Source organism: Eurosta solidaginis, chromosome 1, assembly GCF_040869045.1.
Source record: "Eurosta solidaginis isolate ZX-2024a chromosome 1, ASM4086904v1, whole genome shotgun sequence".
Taxonomy (NCBI): Eukaryota; Metazoa; Arthropoda; class Insecta; order Diptera; family Tephritidae; genus Eurosta; species Eurosta solidaginis.
The window spans coordinates 254,922,098-254,947,311 of NC_090319.1; the positions used below are offsets into that span (position 1 = coordinate 254,922,098).

The following is a 25,214-nucleotide window of genomic DNA, read 5'->3' on the forward strand; positions in this document are numbered from 1 at the left end:
AAGGTATTAACAGGATGAAAGAGGGCGATCTTCTGGGGCCGTATTCTCTAAAGCTTGGTACGCAGATCACAAGCAATTGCTCAAGAAAAATTTTGCCTTTTTTCTTGCGTGAAAAATAGTAGTATGGAAGTAATTTTGACGTTTAAAAATCTACGGTGATTAGTGAAACAAGCAAGAGGAAGAGCACATAAACAAAAGAAATATAAAGAATGTCACTTCCTTATTAGGGAAAGTATTCGCAAACATATATTTTTGATAATTTTCTGTCTAATAAATGTTGTTATTTTTCTAGAGTGGTCCTCAAATTGGTCAGCTACACCACCAACATCAATTGCCGGCAGTGTTAAATCTCCATACCAGCAAACAGATGAACAGCAAATGCCACCGCGACTGGGTCCAATGCCACGACAGCCTGGTCTAATGCAGTCAAAATCCGGTCAAATGCCACCTCAACACCCTATGCGCCAGTCATTTGGTGGCCATGAGCAACAAGGTCCTCCAGGTATGCCGCCCACATCTACTGGACCAGGTGGGGCAATGACACCACATCCAGTTATGCCAAGGTATATACCACAACAGCAACCGGGTTATGCAATGCCACGATAACAGCAGCAGCAACAACCTCCCCAGGATGGCTATCTGCCAATGCCACAAAATCCGGGCTATCCACCACAACCTCAAAATCCAGGTTATCCTCTACAACAACCAGGTGCACCACGTGGTTACATGGGTCAAATGATGCCACCAACACAACCTGGACAGACGCCAATGCTCAGTCAACCACCCAAGCCGGGTCAACCCCCAATACCCGGACACGCCCGGACGTTCTGGTTATAATGTATGTTAATACAACTAATAATTTACAAATTTGCTGATGATTATTTTTGTGTTATTTTCTTTAGCAACCACCTGCAACTGTTACTGGTAAATATCAACGGCCGCAACAGTATGATCAAGCCCAACGCCGTTTAGATCCCGATCAGATGCCAAATCCGATAAGCGTTATCATTGAAAATCAAAATAGCGCTGGTGGTGCTTTTATTACTAATGAACAGGGTTTATTACCACCATTAGTGACCACAAAATATGTGGTAGAAAATTAGGGTAACTCCTCGCCACGTTACGTATCGATAATCGAAATTAATGTTTTGTTTGGCAATTACATTGATCTTTCTTCTTTGCAGGTCGCCTTTGTATTGCATACCTGCAACAGCTGATTTATTAAAAACAACAGCTTTGTCCATTACACTTACCGTCTCACCAATGGCACGCACGGTTGAGGGTGAATATGAGCCACCCATTATAAATTTTGGTGAATTGGGTGCAATTAGATGTAATCTTTGCAAGGCTCATATATACAATTTGTAGATGCTCGTCGTCGTTTCCAAAGTCTTGTGTGTAAAGTAACAACAGATGGTAAAAAAATCTGTAAATTTGGCTTGTGTTCATTGATACATATTTTTTCTCAACAGTGCCAACTGAATATTTCCAACATTTGGGCCACACCGGACAGCGTGTAGATAAATATGAATGTCCTGAACTTGTATTGGGTACGTATGACTTTTGTGTAAAAAATGTTTGGGTACCGATAGCTCTCAAGGTAAACCTCAACTCATATCCAACATCAATGCCTCGCAATCAATTGTGGACGCTATACGCACTACATTGGGTCCACGCAGTATGGACAAGCATATTGTTGATTCCAGTGGTAAGGCCACAATTTCAAATGATGGGGCAAGCAGTATGAAACTATTGCATATTGTGCATCCAGCCGTAAAACTCTAGTCGACATCGCCAAATCTCAAGATGCTGAGGTAAGTTTTTTGTTATATTAGAATGTGTAGAATAAAAATGTTTCTCTTATCAGGTCAGCGATGGCACCACTTCAGTAGTACTTTAAGCAGGTGAAATCTTAAAACAAGTTAAGCCATATGTTGAGGAAGGCGTGCATGCACATATCATCATTAAAGCTATACGTAAAGCATTACAATTATGCATGACCAAAATATGACATGGATGTACATGTAGAGGCGCCAATCAAAGGAATAACAACGTACTTTATTGGAAAAAGGCGCTGCCACAGCAATGTCCTTCAAACTTATTCATCAACAAAAAGATTTATTTTCTAAAATGGTTTTGGACACTGTACTTTCCTTTAATGGACCCAAAGTCATACAAAAAATATAAAATCGCAAAATTAAATATAGAATTGGAATTGAAGGCTTTTATTCAGTCTATAAATTTCACTTTCAGACAATGTATGTATATACAAAGAAACATTAAAAACTAAAAATAAATATACAAACAAACAGTGGCTCCGAAATCTATAATAGAAGCCACCTAAACCAAAGTTGCAAAAGTTACAAAGAACAAATCAAACTTTGAAAAACGGACATCAAAATTTGCATCTTTTTTGGCAGAGAGTCTAGCAAATTTTTGAGTACGCAGTTTTGTAGCCCAATCAATTTCAAAATAATAATGTAAATGCTAGAACGACTAAAAAGTTTATCTGAATTTTCAGAACTTTTTGTAGAGGCTGTTCAACATTTTCTCCATACAAAAGAAAATTTTTCTCATGCGTTGTATGGAAGAAATTTCTCAACAGCCTCTACAAAAAAATTCTGAAAATTCAGATAACCTTTTTAGTCGTTCTAGCACTTACACCATTATTCTGAAATTGATTGGGCTACAAAACTGCGTACTCAAAAATTTGCTAGACTCTCTGCCAAAAAAGATGCAAATTTTGATGTCCGTTTTTCAAAGTTTGATTAATTCTTTGTAACTTTTGCAACTTTGGTTTAGGTGTCTTCTATTATAGATTTAGCTATATTTTGCAAATTAGAGTGCCTTTTTGTTATGCAAATTATACAGCCTTCCTGTGATGCATTTTAATCGAGATTTTTATACAATATAGAATATTTAATGGTTCATCTAATGACCTGATTAGATCAAAGTTTAAAAAATGGCACACTCACGCTTCTGGCAATCAAGTGACGATATGTACAGTGTGCGCCAAAACTAAAGCACCGAAGTCTCTGTTGCTTTTGGTTAAGTAAAATCTTAAATGCAAGTTCTTAATTCAATGGGGCGTATACTCTAAATTAGTTGCAACTTTTTTGACAGATAGCCCATTGGAAGTTTTGTCAAAAAGCTACAACTAACTTTAAGTACCCACTTAATTCTGACTATGGATATGCCCCAATATTTTGCTTTTATTTGTGAACAACATCGACAGCTGAGTGGAACATCACCGTATTTCAAAACATTTTTCGAAAATTCCCTTTCTCAGAAATTGTTTCACGAGCGCCTTAAATTAGAACTTGTTTCAAAAATGCCCTATTTCAAAACTTGGTTCAAGAACGTCCTATATCAGAACGAGTTTCAGAAACGTCCTATCTCAGCTGCAAGTGTATTTAGTTTTCGTTCAAATATGACCTTTTGTCCACTCATTCTAAGATACGGCGTTTTGGAACTAAGTTATAAAATAGGGCGTTTTAGGAAAGGCGTTCTTGAAACAATTTCTGAGAAAAGGCATTTTTTTTTAAATGTTTTGAAACAAGGTGATCTTCCACTCAGCCGTCGATATACTAAACATTTATATATTATATTGAGTATATGTTCTTCCTTAATAAAAGAGACTTAACATCCTAGAACTTATAATTTGACTTTTGTTGAGCTATGTAGATGTTCTGAAAGGAATTTCGGTGCTTTATTTATGTCGCACACTATATATCATAAATTTCACCAACAGACTTCAATATTTACTCTTGGAGAGCTCATTAATAATACAATACAATAAATAATAATAAAGGCATGCTTTAAAAAATAAAATAGGTTTAATGTCATTTTAAAATGCTTTATAAACCTTCACTATTTTATATGAATAATGGGATTAAATAAGTCTACCCCCTTATACATAAAAAATGATGAGGGTTTATAAAGATTTTTAAAATGACATTTCCATACAAATTTCCAATTATAAGAGCTTAATAAACCTATTTTATTTTTTTTATGAATAAGGGGTATAATTTATAACAAACATAAAATAACATTTCTTTTTATCTAATAATATATTGGGTAATATGAACAAAAGAGTTTGCTAATAGACTTCAATATTTGAACGCTTTAAGAGCTTATTAAATTCATTAAATGTATACTTTCAATAAGGGCCTGTATTAGGCTGAGGCGATTTGGCAATTTATACCGTGCCGTCGAAATTATAGTTCCTCATGTTCGTACGAACCAAAAATTTAATGTTGTTATAAAAAAAATTAAAAACTTAAAAGGAATCATTCGCAAATCTAAATCTTTTCCATTTTGAATTCAGAAAACGTCAACTGAATTTCAGAATAGGTAATTGGATTTCAGAATAGGCAATTGAAATTCAGAATGTGTGAAGTGGATTTCAAAAATAGACAATTCAATTTCGGAAAGCATCAATTGGATTTCAGATATCAAACAATTTATTACGCAAAGTTGGAAAATAATTTGTAAGTTCAAGGCATTTCATAAATTCATTTAAATGTAAAATGGTTCGAAAGCTATTTTCTGAAATCCACTTGACGATTTCTGAAATCCAATTCACACATTCTGAATTCCAATTACCTATTCTGAAATCAAATTAACATATTCTGAAATCCAGATAACTATTCTTAATCCAAATGACAAATTTTGAAATTCAATTAACTATTCTGAAAGGTGTAGTTGACCGATCAATTATGTACCTATTAATTTGGCAATGAGTGTATGTTGTAGACCAATTTTTTGTTCGTACCAACATAAGGAATCATAATTTCGACGGCGCGGTCTAGCCTGCTTACTTAAATATAATTTATAACAATTTTTCATGAGGACGATATGTGATCACAGGTGGTGCACTGACGTACAGACCAATTTATTCTGTGGTCTGGCTGGATTTGTGTTCCACGATTTTCTGTAGGATACTGTTTATGTGAAGACACATGTCATCTCCGACAGAACGTGGCAGTTTATTTAGCAGCCAGTCAAAAGTCGATAATGCCTGGGCGTATGGGGATTTCTTACGATCCTCCAAAAACTCCTCTTGCTTTTTTTAAATTTTATTGAAGCGCCCCCACTTCTCATCTGGACTTTGAGATAACGTATACGGTTTCGAACGCTTTGCTTTCTGTAAATACAAAATGCTAGGTCTATTTATATATTTTATTTATTTATTATTTATAGAACATCATGCTGTTGCGCATATTGCCAGACATCAACGCAGAATGTGATGCTGGTGCAAATGCGCAATACTGCTGTCGATATTACCATCTGCACCCATACTCACATAGTCGTATTGGGAATCGTTGTCACTAATTTGCGTACTGTTCAAGTCCTCTGAGGGATCTAAGGGAGATTGGCTTGATTCCTCACTGAAATTCGATGAAGATGTAAATGTCCTGCAAGGGAGTACATGTACAATGTTAACATTTTTTGAAGTATACACAGAGAATTCATGACAATGGATCAAACTTCAAAAACTTTTTTTTTCAAAACTTGAATTTTTTTATCCGAATTTCAAAAATTTTTTCGAATATGCAGTAAACCGGGGGTGGGATCCATAGTTTTCTTGCGCAGAACACCTTTCTGCATTGGCGGCCTTCGGCCACGCTTATAAAAAATTACCCTGGGTGGGTCCAACACCTGTTTGGAGACCAAAACTATATCCGCGCAACACACTTTTACCCTCAGTATTTCTTGTGGGTACTACAAAATCATCAAAATAACAACCACATGAAAATTTTCAATTTTGTTTGCAAATATCGGTAATAGTCTAGTTGAGGGGTCGACTGCTAATACGCTACGACGCGTCTTGACATCAGTATTAATAATCCGAAGGCGGAAAATAAAAATTTCAACTCGTTCAAAAAATATTAACGAAAAACCGAAGACTCGCGGGTACCTCCGAAACCGGGGTGGGATCCATAGTATTTTTGCGCAGAACACCTTTCTGCATTGGCGGCCTTCGGCCGCGCTTATAAAAAATAACCCTGCGCTACGCCATGCCAAGTCCGAGTGTGTGGTATAAACGTGGCTATCGCCACGGTGATGCACAATTTTTTTTTAGGGTACTAACACAACAACAACCACATGAAAATCGCCAACTTCAACTGCAAATATCTCCGGACATAGACAAAATTTTTCTTTTCCGCCTTCGGATTATTGTTCTCGAGATTAATACGCGTCTTTTGACACTTCTCTCTATACTTTTTGACGCTACTTAAGTGGACCCAGGCCTGATCCACTGCATTTTTGTTGCAATGCAATAGATCAGAAGTATTCCATATCCTGGGCCACTCTTTCACTTCCCTTATCAGAGCCCATTTCTCCTCCGCCGTGAAATTTAATACGCGCTTTTTGCGTTTTGGTGCTGCAGCAATATTTATTTCCATTTCTGAAATAAAATAATAATTATTTATTGCAGAAAAATTAAAAAACCATTTGCTTACCTAATTTTTCCAGTTGTTTACCTTTTTTTCTTCAAGAAATATATGGCACTTGACATATTTCTTGCGGAAACCGGTGTTGCCGTATGTAAATTTAATGGAGAAATAGTACTAAAGTATCGTACTAAATTTCTTGTAAACTGCGTACTACTTCAAGAAAATTTACCACAAGGAATTTTCTTGAGCGTTTTTTATATGGAATTTTTACTTTCTTGTGATCTGCGTACCACGCTTAACTGTGAAGAACTGAAAAACTGGAAACTCGTTTGCATACAAAATCTACACTTTAAATTTTCATGAGATTCTGTAAGGTATTAGGGCCGTTCCATTCAGTTATTGTGTAAACTTGGAAATTGTGATTCTGTAAAGCAAAACTGAATAAAAAAAATCACTGATAAAAGCTTCGTGAGTTTTCTTGGCAGCCAGTGTACACTATTGTGACATTAAAAACTAATACGCACTGTTGCAGATTGACTTTTTTGTTTTCATGGCGTTTCATGAATATTTTCTTTCTGACATAAGACTTACATTCAGCGCTCATTCAGCAAAACAACTTGCTCAATAATTTAAGGGCGAAATAATGGTGACTTATAACCATAAAGCCATAACCAGATAAAACACCTGATCCAACCTGCCTTAAAGAAATCAATGTTATACTGTTTTCACACAGAAACTTAATGATCTCATTCCACCTGCTAATGAAATCGTAAATTTTTTGCTTTCACACAGAAGTAACTGCTCGATTAGTATGAAGGATGAGACAGACAATCATGGCGGAACGATACAAGGTGGGAGCATGGTGACATACCTACAAACAAAAAAAATTCCATGTACTTGTAAATTCGATGTACAAATGTCAAAATCGTACTGCGCCGGTAGTTGATGTATCAAATCAAATAAAAAAGGTTATAATCAGCTGTTCGATGTGGCCACTTTGTATCGTTCCGCCATGCAGACAATGACATTTGCTTTGACAAATGGCATTTTTAAGGACTGAACACACCAAAAACTAAGAAGCGAAAAACGGAAGTGGAACGCTGCCAACAGAGTTGCATTGTGCTTTTGACTTCATTAGGCATTCGATTAGCTACTAATGAAATAATAATAGATTCGAATTTTGTAGGGACGATTGAGCTCAATAAGCGTCTTAATGTAGAAAATTGCCTTTATTATTCAATAAGCCGTCTGTGTGAAAATAGTATAAGCGAGTTAGCGTTATGGTATGGCACCATTAATCGATTACATTGATTTCCATAAGGTAAGTTTGATCAGCTGTTTTATCTGGTTATGGCTTTATGGTTATAAGTCACCATTATTTCGCCCTTAAATTATTGAGCAAGTTGTTTTGCTGAATGAGCGCTGAATGTAAAAGTCTTATGTCAGTGAGAAAATATTCATGAAACACCATGAAAACAAAAAAGTCAAGCTGCAACAGTGCGTATGAGTTTTACCATAAAGCCATAACCAGATAAAACAGCTGATCGAACTTACCTTATGGAAATCAATGTAATCGATTAATGGTGCCATACCATAACGCTAACTCGCTTACATTGATTTCCTTAAGGCAGGTTCGATCAGCTGTTTTATCTGGTTATGGCTTTATGGTTATAAGTCACCATTAACTCGCCCTTTACAGAATCGCATTAAAATTTAAAGTGTAAATTGTGTGTGCAAATGAGATTTCAATGAGTGTACATTTTTCAGTTTTTCACAGTTAGGGAAATGCCCCCCTGGTAGCACTAAAGGGCTCCGGCGATTAACAACGAGATTGACTGAATTTTTGTATGTGTGCGTGTCGGGTATTTGACGCTTGCCCCGCGACTATCAAATAAAAAGCCGTCAATCAACATTTGCATTGAGAAATCAAAGAGGATAGATAATAAGAGGCGTCATATCGCCATTTCAGAAAACCGACTGCGTTTTGTATGAAATTTGCCAATGTACCAATTCATGGGCTCGGCCATTCCTCTTTGTGCCTGTCCGCGAAGATTTGGTAAAAAGCAGTGAAGAATTAACTCAGTGAGTGTAAAGTTAATATTGTGTTTTTGTGTTAAAATAGTGTAAAAAGTGAATAAAAAAGGCAAATAAATAGTGTAAAAATTTAATATAATTGTGTAAAAAGATATAAAAAAGTGAAGTAAAGTGAAATATTGGCTTAAACTCAAGAAATTGTGCAAAAAGTTTTGTGTTTGAGCTAAAGCATAAATTGAGTGAGAATGTGAAATGAAAATGTTAAACAAAACACAGGATAAAAAGTGAAGGAATAAAAACACGTAAATATTCTGTGCAAATTAGTAAAAAAGTGATTAAAATTGTGTAAAAAGTTGATTAAATTGTGTAAAAAAGGATAAAAAAGTTAGGTGAAGTGAAATATTGTCATAAAAATAAGATTTCTTGAAAAAAGAAGTTGTTCGTTTGAGCTTAAATGAGTGAAAAGAAGATTGTGTTGCGTTGTGAAAAGTGTGTGTTGTTTATGCTCAAAAGGCAAATAAGTGGAAATATAAACAAAAATTTTAGAAAAATTTGTTTCGGAAAATTGTGCAAAAAAGTGGAAATATAAATAAACATTTTAAAAAAAATTGTTTCGGAAAATTGTGCAGAAAGTTGAGAAAATTGTGAAAAATGTTGTAAAGTGTTAAGTGAAGTTTGAAATCGTGGTATATAATTTCTAAAAGAATTTGTGTGTGATTAAAGAAACTAAAAGGAATTATGCAGGTGTATAAGTTTTTCCAAAATTTATATATGTATTATATATATATTGTATATGTGTTTTTAAAGTCTATACAATATTATATAAATGTATATGTATTTGGATTCCAGCAATAAAGTTATTAACCTCTGATTTAATGGAAATTATCGGAAGAAAATTGCGCCAAAATTGGTAAAATTCCAATGAACATTTAATATACAGAAAACTTCGAATTAAGTAGAAGCATATATTTCTGTGCAAATCAAAATCTGTGAAAAAGTTGTGAAAATTGTGAAAATCAAAAAAAATTAACAAACAAATTTTTACTTATATTTATACAAACATACAAAAACAAATTTTTAAAATAAATTTTAAATAATTGAAAAAATTAACTTGTGAAAATTGTGAAAATCAAAAAAAAAATTTATAAAATAAATTTTAACATTGAACAATGCCTTCATTAAGAAAGTTCTCCGCTCCTGGGTGCTGCAGAAATTCAAGGGCAGATCCAGGATTAACTTTCTTTTCGTTTCCGGCCGATCCCGACCTATTAAGAAAATGGATGGATAATTTAAAAATTTCAAGCCTGAAGAAGAAGGAGAACTTTCTATGTTCCCTTCACTTCAGGCCTGAAGCCGTATGGTCAAACAAAAGGTTGAAGGAGAATGCAGTTCCTACTGCCAACTTAGGTAAGTATTAATTTTTTTTATTTTCAAGTTTTTATGTGATACCTTAAGATTGTGTAAATACGTGATACTTTAGATTGTGTAAATTCGTGATACTTTAGATTGTGTAAATTCAGTTAAGTGGTTAATGATATTTTTGGTACAGCACATCGCGCGCGTGATGATGGGTGAAGGATCTCAAAAATCTGCTGGCGGCTAAAGAAAGAAGCAATAGATTATTATTATTATTATTAGCTTCTTTATTTAGCTGTAGCTAAAAAGTTTTAGGCCTTTGTACATTAAAACATTTTGTGCCTTATTGGATTTATAAAATTTAATTCTAAAATCATTCTTGTTCCTTAAGCCGTATGGTTGCACATCTCCTACATATGCTATTTGGCTCGTTAAGTACTTTGGTAGTAGGTGATATTTCATTTTAAACACAAAAAGAAGTACGTTCATAATTGTTCTTTGATTGATATTTAACCATTTCAGAGTTTCTAACATATATGTGATTGGTGTTAGCCTATTACATAATAGTATGCACCGCATCCCTTTGTTAATAGTTTTGGCTGAAATTTTTGAATAATTTTTGAATACGATTATGATGCATTTATTCCTCATATCTCATTCAAAATAAGATACTACATAATAACCTTATTTCCTTAAGCACGTGAAAGTGACCTATGTATATATTCAGAAATCTGAATGAAAAATGATAAAAAGTAAGTAACACAGGGAGATCTGTAACAGATTTGCGTTATGAAGCCAGAATATCATTTTTATCCTAACTCGAATTAGGTTGTTTTTTTCAAATTGCTACAGTTACAATAAAATTAAAAATTTAAAAATGCTCGAAATAAAGCGATGATCACACCGCTTTTTCGACATTAAAATTTTCGAAAAATGGTAAAATTGCTATAATGCATAACCATTAAAATTTTTAGTCATCGCAAAATGCTAAGATGTAAGTTAAATTTTTATTATCGAAATAATAATTAAATTCAAACCATAAAAAACAATCTTTTAATTCAATGGTTACCTAAAAGTTTTGTAGTAAGTATACAATTCCTTCAAGATTAGCAAAATGCACCTAAATTACAAATGCAAATACATTCATATACCTACATATGTACATACACCTAACTAACCTCATATTGAATTCCTTATCAAAAAATATCCAAACTACAAAATCGTTAACAAAGGCAAAATCAACAAACATTCGCACATACATATATATTTGTACAAATGTCGTTTAATATACATACCTCTACCGCACTAACCCCTCTGCTAACATGCAACATACATACATACATTCCTTAAACCAACCACTAAAATCTGTATCATTTTCACTTATTTGCAAATGAAATAAATTCGTGAGGAAGAAAGAAATGTTGCAACTTAGCTTCTTGCAAAAGTCCAAACATTTCATTCATAAAGATGCTTCCTCTTGAATGTTGATTCATAAAAATGCTTCTTCTTTACTTCCAAAAACTTCATGATGAAACTTTGCAACACAGCATTCTTACAAAATCATCAAAAGTCCAATTTTGTGATTTTTATAATTTCCAACTTGACTTCATATTAGGGGCTTTCACTAAACCGCGCATTTTGTTAACTTTTGTACAAATGCTTACAAAATGCGATTTCATGCAAAATAGCATGTTAATACTTTTGTACAAATGACTAGAATATTTATGCACAATTTATGTTCAATATTTATGCAATATTGAAAATTTTAACTTAAATAAATAAATTATACCATATTACAATTTAATTAATCAGGGGGAGGTGTTGCATTTTGCCGACGGTAAATCTTAATAATTTGCGTTTTGCCGATGGTAAACCATATTATTGGTCACTAAAATTTACATACATTGCATAAAGTAGATATGTATGTATGTACTTATAATAAATAAAAATGTAATTATTTTATTCGCAAACAATACGAATTAAGCGTTTTCATTGGGATTTGGGGGTGGTTGCATGGCTGCCCCCCCTCGAGGGGGGAGGGCGGCCCACTATACAGCCACCCCTAAAAAACAGAGGTTGGAATATCAATACTTTCGACCCCGGCATATTCAAGCTAATGTTGGCAACAGTCGAACATAGAGGAAGTGCTAACGACATGGCGAATAAATTAATGGCGGATATTAGAGCAGCATGCGATGCGTCAATGGCTAGAAGGACCAAGCGCAAACAACATTGTTCCACATTTTGGTGGAACGAGCGCATACACTCCCTAAGGAGAGAGTGTATTCAGGCTAGGAGGCGCTATCAACGAGCCAGAGGGAGACCGGAATTTCTAGAGTGCAGAGCTACCTACAAAAGAGCGCGACTCGCACTTAAGAGAGCAATAAAAGATAGTAAGCGCGAATGCTTTCTCAAGCTTTGCGATGACGTCGAGAATGACCCTTGGGGCACAGCTTATAAATTGGTTTTTAAGAAATTGAAACACAAAGGAGAGGCGATGCCAACATGCCCCTCTTTTCTCAGAAACGTGGTAGATACTTTATTTCCCACGCAAAGGGAGCTAGTGTCTCCCACATCAGGCGCCGTACTATACTCATTTGACGAGGTTACCGTCGTCGAGGTCCTTCAAGCGGTGAATAGACTGCAAGACCGCAAGTCTCCTGGCCCAGACGGGGTACCAAACAGAGCACTGAAACTAGCTCTCACTTATAACACGCCAACATTTGCGGAACTATTTAATGCATGCTTGGCTGAGGGGACATTTCCTACAATATGGAAACGACAAAAGCTGGTCCTGCTGCCAAAGTTTGGTAAAAATACGGCGGAACCATCTAGCTACAGGCCCATTTGCCTGCTCGACTCCGCCGGTAAGGTTCTTGAGCGAGTCCTCTATAATCGACTCGAAAAAGAAATTGAAGATGTGGGTGGTATTTCCGATAACCAGTTTGGGTTTAGGAAAGGAAGATCCACCATCCAAGCTGTGAACATGGCGAAGGAAGTGGCCCAAGAAGCCATAAGTGGCACCCGATGGCTCGAAGGCTCTAAGGAATATTGCCTCATCGTTACTTTAGATGTAAAAAATGCCTTCAACACTGCCAATTGGGCAAAAATTCTAGACACGCTGGAGCAGATAGGCATATCCCTTTACCTGCGTAGGATCATACGCAGCTACTTTGAAGGTAGAGTGCTGGAATATGAAACGGCTGCTGGAGTAGAAAAGCTTCACGTCACAGGCGGTGTTCCTCAAGGCTCCGTGCTCGGTCCACTGCTTTGGAATATTATGTACGACGGAGTATTTCGACTCAAGGTACCCAATGGGGTGAAAATTATCGGCTTCGCGGACGATATCGCATTGGTAATCACCGCCAAGCACCTAGACGAAATATGCGCCAAATCTAATACAAGCATAGCGATGGTTCAATCGTGGCTTACGAAAAATGGACTGCAGCTGGCGGAACAAAAAACAGAGGCTGTACTCATATCAAGTAGGAAAAGGGTGGAGCAGGTCACTATAAGAATCGGCCGCCATGACATCGACACGCTGCCTGCAATAAAATACTTGGGGGTTGTGATAGACAGGAGGTTGTCATTCAAATCCCACTTAGAGTATGCCAATGGAAAGGTAGCAAAAACCGTAGCAGCATTATCTAGGATAATTATAAATGCAAGAGGACCAAAGCAACGACGGCGTCAACTTCTGGCTGGCGTTGTAAAAAGCCTGGGGCTCCTGTTTGGCATCAGGCCACGGAGTATAAATCATACTTCCGCGGGGTAAAGTCGACTTACCGCCTGTGTGCACTACGCGTCTGTAGCGCCTTTAAAACTGTCTCTGACGACGCAGCACTAATCATCGCAGGAATGTGTCCTATAGACATATTAGCAAAAGAAGCAGCGACGATTTATCGGGATCAAAGCTCAAGTAACGGAGCACGAGAGCGAAGCGTGCAGAACTGGCAGCTCAGGTGGACTGCCTCAACAAAAGGTCGTTGGACACACCGATGTATCCCAGATATTAATATATGGATATCTAGAAAGCACGGCGAGGTGGATTTCTACCTCACACAGTTTCTGAGTGGTCACGGATGCTTTAAGAAATATTTGCACCGATTCAATCACGAGCCTAACAACATATGCGATCACTGCGGCGGCGATACAGTAGAAGATGTTTACCATGTATTTTTCGAGTGTCCTAGGTTCTATAGCTCGAGATGCAAACTGTGCAGAATATTTGGAGAGGATTACACTCCTGAAACAATTGTTGGATGCATGCTACAAAGCAAGGTAAAATGGTCAGCGGCGTGCGATGTAATAGCGGAAATAATGAAGTGTCTACGAAGTCTTGAAAGGCTACGGCGCAGCAGCGAACATTGAACAGTCGAGTTGTGTGGGTGGATAACAAATTGCTAAGGTGGAGGGGATCGAGCTGAGCACGTATTGAATGCAAGGCCTCCGTACAATTAGCGGCGTGAGAATGATAACATAAGAAAATACCGTAATATATGTAGGTAAATGTAATAGCAAACCAGGCGACGGATTGGAGACAAGGCCTCTTCAACCGTTCGAATACTGCCCCAGGTGAAGGAATAAAGCACGGATTGGAGACACGGCCTCTTCAACCGTGCGACCAAAAGCAGTCAACATACACGCAACAACAAACCTACGGATTGGAGACAAGGCCTCTCCAACCGTAGAAACAACGAGTATGAGGGTAAACGTCACACATGCAATCAGAGTTTATACTCGGATTGGAGAGAAGACCTCTCCAACCGGTGGAAGTACGAGGAAAGCCCCGTTACGTATTGTGGAAAAGAAACAAAAAAAAAAAAAAAAACAAAAAACAAAAAAAACAAAAAAAAAAAAAAAAATTTCTATTTATACATATATAATTTATTTACACATATATGTATACATATGTAAAAAACAAAACCCTACAATACAAGTAGTCGAACGCACAAGCATGCCACAAGCACTATATGCACAGTGGTTAAGGTAGGCTTGCAAATATTCGTAGAAGTGGTATGCGTCAAGCACATTCAGGTAGTAAGCAGGGCGTGTCAGTCCCAGCGTTAACCATACCGCGGCACTATCTAAGTACAGCAACGTGACCCCGACAGACGTAGAGCTTAGTGCTCAACCTACCTCCCGACGGAATACTTGACGGTAGTACCGGGGGGTAAATGGTACTCAGACGGTAGGAGGTTTAGTGCGGTTAAAGTCCCACACTGACTATGAGGCTTTCGATGCTTCCTCCTCGTAAAAAAAAAAAAAAAAAAAAAAAAAAAAACATATGGACATGTGTCAGCTGCCATTGAACATATACATATGTATGTATGTACGAAAACATATATCTATTTATAAATACAAATTTACGTATACGAATGGCGAATACAATCGAATACGAAGGGCTGGCAAAGTTGTCGGCTGTCAAAAGTGCTGTCGCTTACAGCTTTCAGAAAACGGGAGACAAAAAAGGGAATTAAATAATTGCTAAAATTAACTAAATTCTAGCTGTTTTCATCAATAAGGCTATTTAAGTCATCCATACTATTCTGGAAAGACTGTTCGCAACCTCCTTTTGTAAATTACATTATAAAATTAGCGCAAATATGCTATTTAAACGAAAAAAATAGCAACAAATGCAAATTTTGCCATCGACGTGTCAGTGCGAATTTGTGCCATAGAGGGCAAATTAGAAAGACTTCAGCCGCAACAGCAACATTGCCGCATAAAATCATGGCAAGAATAAAATAAGCGTATCCATATAAAAGATGAAAAATATGAAGCGGTGAACCCGCGAAATTATGCACTTTAGATAAATATTTAAAAAAAAATGTATTTAAATTTATTCGCATAATAGGGGGGAATTTATTCATTATTTTTTAAACATCTTTGCTATGCGATAGCTATGCTTCTTTGTGTGATACACTTTTTCCGAAATACTTATTTCCACACAGCCGTATGACCGTACAATCATTATTGCTTTGCAAAAATCTTTAATTTTTAAAGATAACTTTGTTTTATATTAAAATACTTTACCTTTTTCCTTCGTTTTACATTTGAAAAGCGTTGTGTAGTAACACCGCACCTAAACCATACATTGCATTCACTTGGTAAAGTGAATATCTCAGCTAAACCTTGCTTGCATATTTCTAAATAAATATCTGAAATAAAGTAACGTAGCTTCATATGCGCGGTTTAGTGAAAGCCCCTAATATGAAGTCAAGTTGGAAATTATAAAAATCACAAAATTGGACTTTTGATGATTTTGTAAGAATGCTGTGTTGCAAAGTTTCATCATGAAGTTTTTGGAAGTAAAGAAGAAGCATTTTTATGAATCAACATTCAAGAGGAAGCATCTTTATGAATGAAATGTTTGGACTTTTGCAAGAAGCTAAGTTGCAACATTTCTTTCTTCCTCACGAATTTATTTCTTTTGCAAATAAGTAAAAATGATACAGATTTTAGCGGTTGGTTTAAGGAATGTATGTATGTATGTTGCATGTTAGCAGAGGGGTTAGTGCGGTAGAGGTATGTATATTAAACGACATTTGTACAAATATATATGTATGTGCGAATGTTTGTTGATTTTGCCTTTGTTAACGATTTTGTAGTTTGGATATTTTTTGATAAGGAATTCAATATGAGGTTAGTTAGGTGTATGTACATATGTAGGTATATGAATGTATTTGCATTTGTAATTTAGGTGCATTTTGCTAATCTTCTCACTAGGGTAGGCACCTTGTCGTTGGTGTGAGGGCTTAGCCGAACTCCATAGCGCCCGACTATGAGGCGTAGCTGTTTAGGACTGACATCTACGCCGTTTCGCCTCATAGGAGGGCGGCGGGATGTCGGTGACCAAGAACTGCCAACCCCCTAATCCAGGGTGTTATGCGGACCGTGCCTATTGGACGATTTGCAGCCAGGGGATAAATTCGTCTGTATTCGAACGGAGCCTTCCCGATACCAGGCCATCTCGGGAAGTAGTTATGGCCTTACCGCAGTAAGGGGCGCTGCTGTGGCGGACGGTTCTTTCCCCGTATATAATACTGGACCGCTGAGCCCGCCTTGTCGGGCAGGTGGTCGTACGACCAAGATGAACAACTCGTTACCTGAATGTAATAAGGAGGATGTAAAGAGGAGGACTGAGTCGCAATCCAAGGACGACAAATACGAATTAAGCGATGCGTCGGACTCGGGGAGCGAGAGTAGTGCTGATTCAATGAACTCCGTGTTGGAGAAGCACACAAATGAAAACGGAGTAGAAGAGTGGAGAAGGGTACGGAGCAGAGGAAGTAAAAGAGCTCTCTCGCAGTACCGTGCAGCACTAAGAATTGTACAACGCTTGGGAGCAGTGGTCGACCCAACAGAAGTGGAGATCGAGCGCTTGGAATGGGCCCATGTAGCGGTAGAAGTAGGTCGAAGGCAGTTCAAAAGGTTTGCTGCGAGAAACCCTCGGTTCTGCAACCGGTACGAGGAGGAAGAAGCGTCGAATGGCAGAATGAAGAGGCAACGTTCGGCAGAAGGCGACAAGCCTGCTTTCAAGAGGCAGAAAGGACCCAGTCCTAGAGCCGCGAGGCAGGGCAGTCGCATAGACAAGACAAGTAGGCCCAAAGCTGTAAGACAGATGGGTTCCAATAGCGAGGTAGCAACTACATCGAAAGCTGCCAGTCAGAGGGAAGTTCCAACTACGGAAGTAGGAGATAAGCCAAAGGGAGATAACGCTAAGACTCCGGCTTTCTCGGAGGCGCTAAAGGGAGTTAACGCGAAGACTCCGGTGTTCTCGGAGGTTCCAAAGGGAGATAACACTAAGACTCCTGCTTTTCCCGAGAAGATGAGTGATGTGGCAAAGCAGTCACTGACTGTGGCGCTGGTTGATCGTAGCAGTCCGTTCGGACAAATGACTACTGAAAGGTGGAGATCTGTGGAAAGGGAGCTTATTAGCTTAATGCTTAAGATGATGCGGGAACAACCAAGTAAGCCCCTTCCAACCTTTGATTCGGGGGGATGGTATAATGGTGTGAATATGATAGCGTGCGACAACATCGCGAGCTTGCGGTGGCTGGAGGAAGTCGTTCCAAACCTCCAAAGGCAAGGCACGAATGCGCGGTTTGAGGTGGTGGATAAAGCGCAAATCCCCACGGTACCAAAAGTTAAGGTATGGATACCATGCGTGATGAAGTCGGAGGATACACTGCGACTTCTGCAGAATCAGAATCCGAACATACCGACACAGGATTGGAAGGTACTTACTGTATCTCGGCCTACCGAGGATGGTCAGTTCTACATCTTCCAAATAAACAAGCAGGCGGAGGATATTTTGTACACGCAGCTTGGCAAAATGTCCTTTGGCACTGGCAAAATTTACATGCGACTCAGGAAAAGAAGTCCCGAGGATAAAAATCCTAACACGCTGGAAGTGGGCGAAGTCGAAAAGGACCTCAGAAGCCTAAGGGAAAAAAGACAGGTGGAGGTCCCCGACGTCACCACGGACGTGCTAGAAGAGGACCAACCGCTAAATGGTGCTGTGACTCGCACAGAGGAACACACGGCACAACATTCACGAGGGGCTGAAGGGGGCCTCGAATACTCTAAACCAAAAGGGCAAGAGGAGGACGACGACGTCAAGACGAAGGTGCTGGAGGGGGACAAACAGCCCAATGGTGCTGCGAGTCCTACAGATAAACCTCCAACACAGTAAAGTGGCGTCGAGCGAACTCCTCCTAACCCTTGAGGAGGGTTCGTTTGACGTGGCGCTGATCCAGGAGCCGTGGCTCTCATCGGGAGGAAAGGTTTCTGGACTTAGCGCGCGCGGGTTTGGGGTTTACTACGCACAAACGGAAGGACGGGTGCGAGCTGTAGTAATGGTAAGGAAACAGCTGCATTCATATATGCTGCCTAATTACACCACCGAGGATCTCGTAGCGGTGGCCGTTGAGCAAAAGAATAAGCAGGCATTTATCCTGGCGTCCTGCTACATGGCCCATGCTGCGGAGGTTCCACCGATGGAGTGCAAAAGGCTAGTACAGGAGGAAGGGCGCAAAGGGCGGTTGGTCATAGGCGCAGATGCAAATGCGCACCACAATGCGTGGGGAGGAGCAGATACGAACGAGAGAGGCGAATCTCTATTTTGTTACATCCTGCAAACCAATTTGCAGATAGCCAACAGGGGAAATGTTCCTACATACATTGGTCCAACATCCAGCAATGTTCTGGATATTACATTGAGCTCCGAGCGTGATATATCAAGGTATGATTGGATGGTTCTCGATAGACCATCCTTCTCCGACCATGCGTATATAAGCTTCAGCATCCCACTAAAGAGCGTAGAGAAGGGAGGAACCTTTAGAAACCTTAGGGCAACGAATTGGACTAAATTCCAGAAACATGTAGAAACGAAACTGGGACAACCCAAAGAGGTTGCTAATGTAGAGGAACTGGAGGAGTCGAATGAATTCCTAACAAGGACGCTTATGACTGCGTATAACAAAGCTTGCCCTCTAAGAAGATTCAGAGGAAAAGCAAAGCCGCCATGGTGGAGCAATGAGCTGAGTCTTCTAAGAAGACAGGTAAAAGAAATGTTTAAACTCGCAAAGACCGCGGAAAGCGAAGCGTGTCGGGACGAGTACAGGGATCTACTGAGGATCTACAAGCGTGAAATTACCAGGGCGAAGAGAAACTCATGGAAAAGTTTCTGTACGGACATAGAGTGCTCCAGTGAAACAGCACGGTTGAAAAAAGTCCTAGCAAAGGGAAACATAGTCCAGGGACTAATAAAGAAAGAGAACGGGGAATGGTCACGTGATAGTGAGGAATCCCTTGAGGTGCTTTTTGATACACATTTCCCATCGGGAGACGGTTTAGAAGAACCAGCAGACATCACTCACACTTCGATCACGGAGCTAGTGGTGCCGGGCTTGGTGACCGATACCAAGATCGAGTGGGCAGTGAAGACGTTTTCTAAGTTTAAATCGCCGGGCCCAGATGGTATATTCCCGGCCATGCTACAAGTCTCAAGTAGGGCGGTCGTGGAATGGCTTAAAATAATATTCGATGGGTGCATAAGACTGAATCATGTACCGCACTCTTGGAGAACTGCTCGTGTAGCTTTTCTACCAAAGGCGGGGAAGATCGGTCACGTGTATCCCAAAGACTATAGACCCATTAGCTTAACATCATTTCTGCTCAAAACCTTTGAGAGGCTAATAGATGTGTACATAAAGTCCAACGTGGATGAAAAGCTGCTCTCCACAACACAGCATGCGTACACCAAAGGCAAGTCGGTAGACACCGCATTGCATAGGGTGGTAATAAGCATAGAGAAATCCCTGGAATATAAGGAGTATGCTCTAGGAGTCTTCTTGGACATTGCCGGGGCTTTCAATAATGTTGCAAAATGGGCGATTATGGATGGTCTTAATTACATTAAAGTACATCCTGCCTTAATCAGATGGATCGGCTGCATGTTAAATTGCAGAAAGATTACATCACAATGGGGATTGTACGAGGCCACGAAATCAGTGGACAGGGGCACGCCGCAGGGAGGGGTGCTATCACCTCTGCTGTGGACACTGGTCATCAACCAACTGCTCAGGCAATTCGATGAGGGACCCGTAAAACTTACGGCTTACGCAGATGACGTTGCAATTGTCATAAGTGGAAAATGCCTTCCAACGATTAGTTCTTTGATGGATCGGGCGCTTCGGGATATTCATACCTGGGCATCTAATGTCGGGCTGAAAGTCAATGCGGAGAAGACGGATATGGTCTTGTTTACAAAGAGGTACAAGGTCCCAAATTGGACCAGGCCTACGTTAGGAGCGGTGACCTTACAGGAGAAACCTTGCACAAAATATCTAGGAATCATCCTAGACAGTAAGCTGTCATGGAAGCTCAACTTGGAGGAGAGGGTCAAGAAGGCCTCAACGGCACTCTATGCATGTAAAAGAATGCTGGGGTGTACGTGGGGCCTATCGCCCTCTCTTTCTCATTGGGTTTTTACAGCGATTGTAAGCCCTATTCTATACTATGGAGTTCTTGTTTGGTGGAAAGCCACACAAAAAACAACATACCTCAAAAAATTAGAGGGGGTATGCAGAATATCGATGCTTTGCATTACGGGAGCCCTGAAAACAACCCCGACGGCTGCACTGTATGCCATTCTGCACATTCCACCTGTAGACCTGATAGCAAAGAACAAAGCGTTAACGACCGCAACCAGGCTCGATGCTTCGGGGCAGCTTGAGCGCCGACCATATGGCCATAGTAGTATAGCGTCCTCAGTCACAAGACGAACAGACTACATGATTCCCTATCTTACGGGAGCCCTGAAAACAACCCCGACGGCTGCACTGTATGCCATTCTGCACATTCCACCTGTAGACCTGATAGCAAAGAACAAAGCGTTAACGACCGCAACCAGGCTCGATGCTTCGGGGCAGCTTGAGCGCCGACCATATGGCCATAGTAGTATAGCGTCCTCAGTCACAAGACGAACAGACTACATGATTCCCTACCTGCACTTTGAGGGAGTTCTTAAGGCCACAATAGAGGTGGACGGTTGGCGCAAGGGTGCGCAAATGGCGGACGAGGCGATACATGTGTACACCGATGGTTCCAAAATAGTGGAAGGAGTAGGGTCTGCGGTATACTGCGCTGATCCGGAATTAAGCAGATCCTACAGGCTGCCGGATTACTGTAGCGTTTTCCAAGCGGAAATATTAGCCGTAACCAAAGCAGTAGAAACCCTGGAAGAGAATAGCTTAAGCTGCAACCGTGTTAACTTTTATATTGACAGTCAAGCAGCAATTAAGGCAATAATCTCGCATAGCACAGCATCTAAATGCGTGTTAGAGTGTAAGCAGTCTCTGGAGAGAATCGGGACAGGGAGAAGCATACATCTATATTGGGTCCCAGGGCATATGGGAATAGATGGGAATGAAAAAGCGGACGAATTAGCTAAAAAGGGCGCATCCCTTGAAGCTTGCTCCGTAGACGTCCCAATTAGATTGGGCGAGATTAAGCGAATGCGAGAGGTGCACATGATCGACCAAGCAGAAAAGGCGTGGGTTCAAGCGCGGGGCTGTAAAGTGTCGAAGATTATGTGTAGGTCTTACAACCTTAGACTAACACAGTTGCTCCTATCATTAAAAAGAGAGGACTGTAGACTCATGACGGGTATTCTGACTGGACACTGCCTTCTGGCGTCGCATGTCTTTAAATTAGGCTTGGTCAATGATAGCAGGTGTAGGAAGTGCGGGTTGGAGGAGGAAACGATCGAGCACGTTCTGTGCTCGTGCCCTGCACTTGCCAGGCTAAGACTCCAGCTATTAGGAGTGATATAGCTGTCAGATCTAGAAGCAGCAAGTGGCTTAAGTCCTAGGAAGCTTCTAGTATTTGCCAAGAGGACGGAGTTATTTTATAACATAGGTCCTGGTTTTTGATAGGGTTTTTCAGTTTGGTCGTTAAAACAAACTTCTGGTAACACTACGGACTCAATCAGTCTATGTGAGGTCCTCATGGACCGGCCAGTTCAACCTACCTACCTACCTTGCTAATCTTGAAGGAATTGTATACTTACTACAAAACTTTTAGGTAACCATTGAATTAAAAGATTGTTTTTTATGGTTTGAATTTAATTATTATTTCGATAATAAAAATTTAACTTACATCTTAGCATTTTGCGATGACTAAAAATTTTAATGGTTATGCATTATAGCAATTTTACCATTTTTCGAAAATTTTAATGTCGAAAAAGCGGTGTGATCATCGCTTTATTTCGAGCATTTTTAAATTTTTAATTTTTTTTTAACTGTAGCAATTTGAAAAAAAAACAACCTAATTCGAGTTAGGATAAAAATGATATTCTGGCTTCATAACGCAAATCTGTTACAGATCTCCCTGTGTTACTTACTTTTTATCATTTTTCATTCAGATTTCTGAATATATACATAGGTCACTTTCACGTGCTTAAGGAAATAAGGTTATTATGTAGTATCTTATTTTGAATGAGATATGAGGAATAAATGCATCATAATCGTATTCAAAAATTATTCAAAAATTTCAGCCAAAACTATTAACAAAGGGATGCGGTGCATACTATTATGTAATAGGCTAACACCAATCACATATATGTTAGAAACTCTGAAATGGTTAAATATCAATCAAAGAACAATTATGAACGTACTTCTTTTTGTGTTTAAAATGAAATATCACCTACTACCAAAGTACTTAACGAGCCAAATAGCATATGTAGGAGATGTGCAACCATACGGCTTAAGGAACAAGAATGATTTTAGAATTAAATTTTATAAATCCAATAAGGCACAAAATGTTTTAATGTACAAAGGCCTAAAACTTTTTAGCTACAGCTAAATAAAGAAGCTAATAATAATAATAATAATCTATTGCTTCTTTCTTTAGCCGCGAGCAGATTTTTGAAATCCTTCACCCATCATTAATCTACGCGCGCGATGTGCTGTACCAAAAACATCATTAACCACTTAACTGAATTTACACAATCTAAAGTATCACGAATTTACACAATCTAAAGTATCACGTATTTACACAATCTTAAGGTATCACATAAAAACTTGAAAATAAAAAAAATTAATACTTACCTAAGTTGGCAGTAGGAACTGCATTCTCCTTCAACCTTTTGTTTGACCATACGGCTTCAGGCCTGAAGTGAAGGGAACATAGAAAGTTCGCCTTCTTCTTCAGGCTTGAAATTTTTAAATTATCCATCCATTTTCTTAATAGGTCGGGATCGGCCGGAAACGAAAAGAAAGTTAATCCTGGATCTGCCCTTGAATTTCTGCAGCACCCAGGAGCGGAGAACTTTCTTAATGAAGGCATTGTTCAATGTTAAAATTTATTTTATAAATTTTTTTTTTGATTTTCACAATTTTCACAAGTTAATTTTTTCAATTATTTAAAATTTATTTTAAAAATTTGTTTTTGTATGTTTGTATAAATATAAGTAAAAATTTGTTTGTTAATTTTTTTTGATTTTCACAATTTTCACAACTTTTTCACAGATTTTGATTTGCACAGAAATATATGCTTCTACTTAATTCGAAGTTTTCTGTATATTAAATGTTCATTGGAATTTTACCAATTTTGGCGCAATTTTCTTCCGATAATTTCCATTAAATCAGAGGTTAATAACTTTATTGCTGGAATCCAAATACATATACATTTATATAATATTGTATAGACTTTAAAAACACATATACAATATATATATAATACATATATAAATTTTGGAAAAACTTATACACCTGCATAATTCCTTTTAGTTTCTTTAATCACACACAAATTCTTTTAGAAATTATATACCACGATTTCAAACTTCACTTAATACTTTACAACATTTTTCACAATTTTCTCAACTTTCTGCACAATTTTCCGAAACAATTTTTTTTAAAATGTTTATTTATATTTCCACTTTTTTGCACAATTTTCCGAAACAAATTTTTCTAAAATTTTTGTTTATATTTCCACTTATTTGCCTTTTGAGCATAAACAACACGCACTTTTCACAACGCAACACAATCTTCTTTTCACTCATTTAAGCTCAAACGAACAACTTCTTTTTTCAAGAAATCTTATTTTTATGACAATATTTCACTTCACCTAACTTTTTTATCCTTTTTTACACAATTTATTCAACTTTTTACACAATTTTAATCACTTTTTTACTAATTTGCACAGAATATTTACGTGTTTTTATTCCTTCACTTTTTATCCTGTGTTTTGTTTAACATTTTCATTTCACATTCTCACTCAATTTATGCTTTAGCTCAAACACAAAACTTTTTGCACAATTTCTTGATTTTAAGCCAATATTTCACTTTACTTCACTTTTTTATATCTTTTTACACAATTATATTAAATTTTTACACTATTTATTTGCCTTTTTAATTCACTTTTTACACTATTTTAACACAAAAACACAATATTAACTTTACACTCACTGAGTTAATTCTTCACTGCTTTTTACCAAATCTTCGCGGACAGGCACAAAGAGGAACGGCCGAGCCCATGAATTGGTACATTGGCAAATTTCATACAAAACGCAGTCGGTTTTCTGAAATGGCGATATGACGCCTCTTATTATCTATCCTCTTTGACATTACAAAGCTGTACTGCCACATAAACAAAAAAACAACAAATATAAATATCACCTTACCACCTTTCATTTAATAAAGAAAAAGGAAAATATATATTCTTACTACTCATTTTGAAAAGCTGAAACACCTTTCCGCCACGGTGATGTCCTTCTGAGTAGTACACCCTTCTACGCAGAAGGTTGTACTACGCAGAAGGACATCAACCTGGCGGTAGCCACGGTTATACCACACACACTGACTTGGCATGGCTTAGCACAGAGTTATTTTTTATAAGCGCGGCCGAAGGCCGCCT

The 25,214-nt window shown here is 38.4% G+C and overlaps 1 protein-coding gene and 1 long non-coding RNA gene across 2 annotated transcripts; one reads left to right on the forward strand and one right to left on the reverse strand.

Moving 5' to 3' along the window:
* The first annotated feature begins 11 nt into the window (after nucleotides 1-11).
* LOC137237127 (protein transport protein Sec24C-like) lies at nucleotides 12-2,209 on the forward strand. Its single transcript, XM_067760403.1, has 7 exons — nucleotides 12-838; nucleotides 903-1,119; nucleotides 1,185-1,312; nucleotides 1,369-1,416; nucleotides 1,473-1,550; nucleotides 1,680-1,814; nucleotides 1,868-2,209. The coding sequence occupies exons 3-6, from the start codon at nucleotides 1,264-1,266 to the stop codon at nucleotides 1,745-1,747; spliced, it is 243 nt and encodes an 80-aa protein (XP_067616504.1). The 5' UTR covers nucleotides 12-838; nucleotides 903-1,119; nucleotides 1,185-1,263; the 3' UTR covers nucleotides 1,748-1,814; nucleotides 1,868-2,209.
* On the reverse strand, nucleotides 2,184-6,549 carry LOC137237128 (uncharacterized). Its single transcript, XR_010948833.1, has 3 exons — nucleotides 6,468-6,549; nucleotides 5,306-6,412; nucleotides 2,184-5,146 (listed from the first exon to the last, which is right to left on the reverse strand). It is a non-coding gene; the product is annotated as an uncharacterized lncRNA (long non-coding RNA).
* Between the last annotated feature and the right edge of the window lie 18,665 nt (nucleotides 6,550-25,214).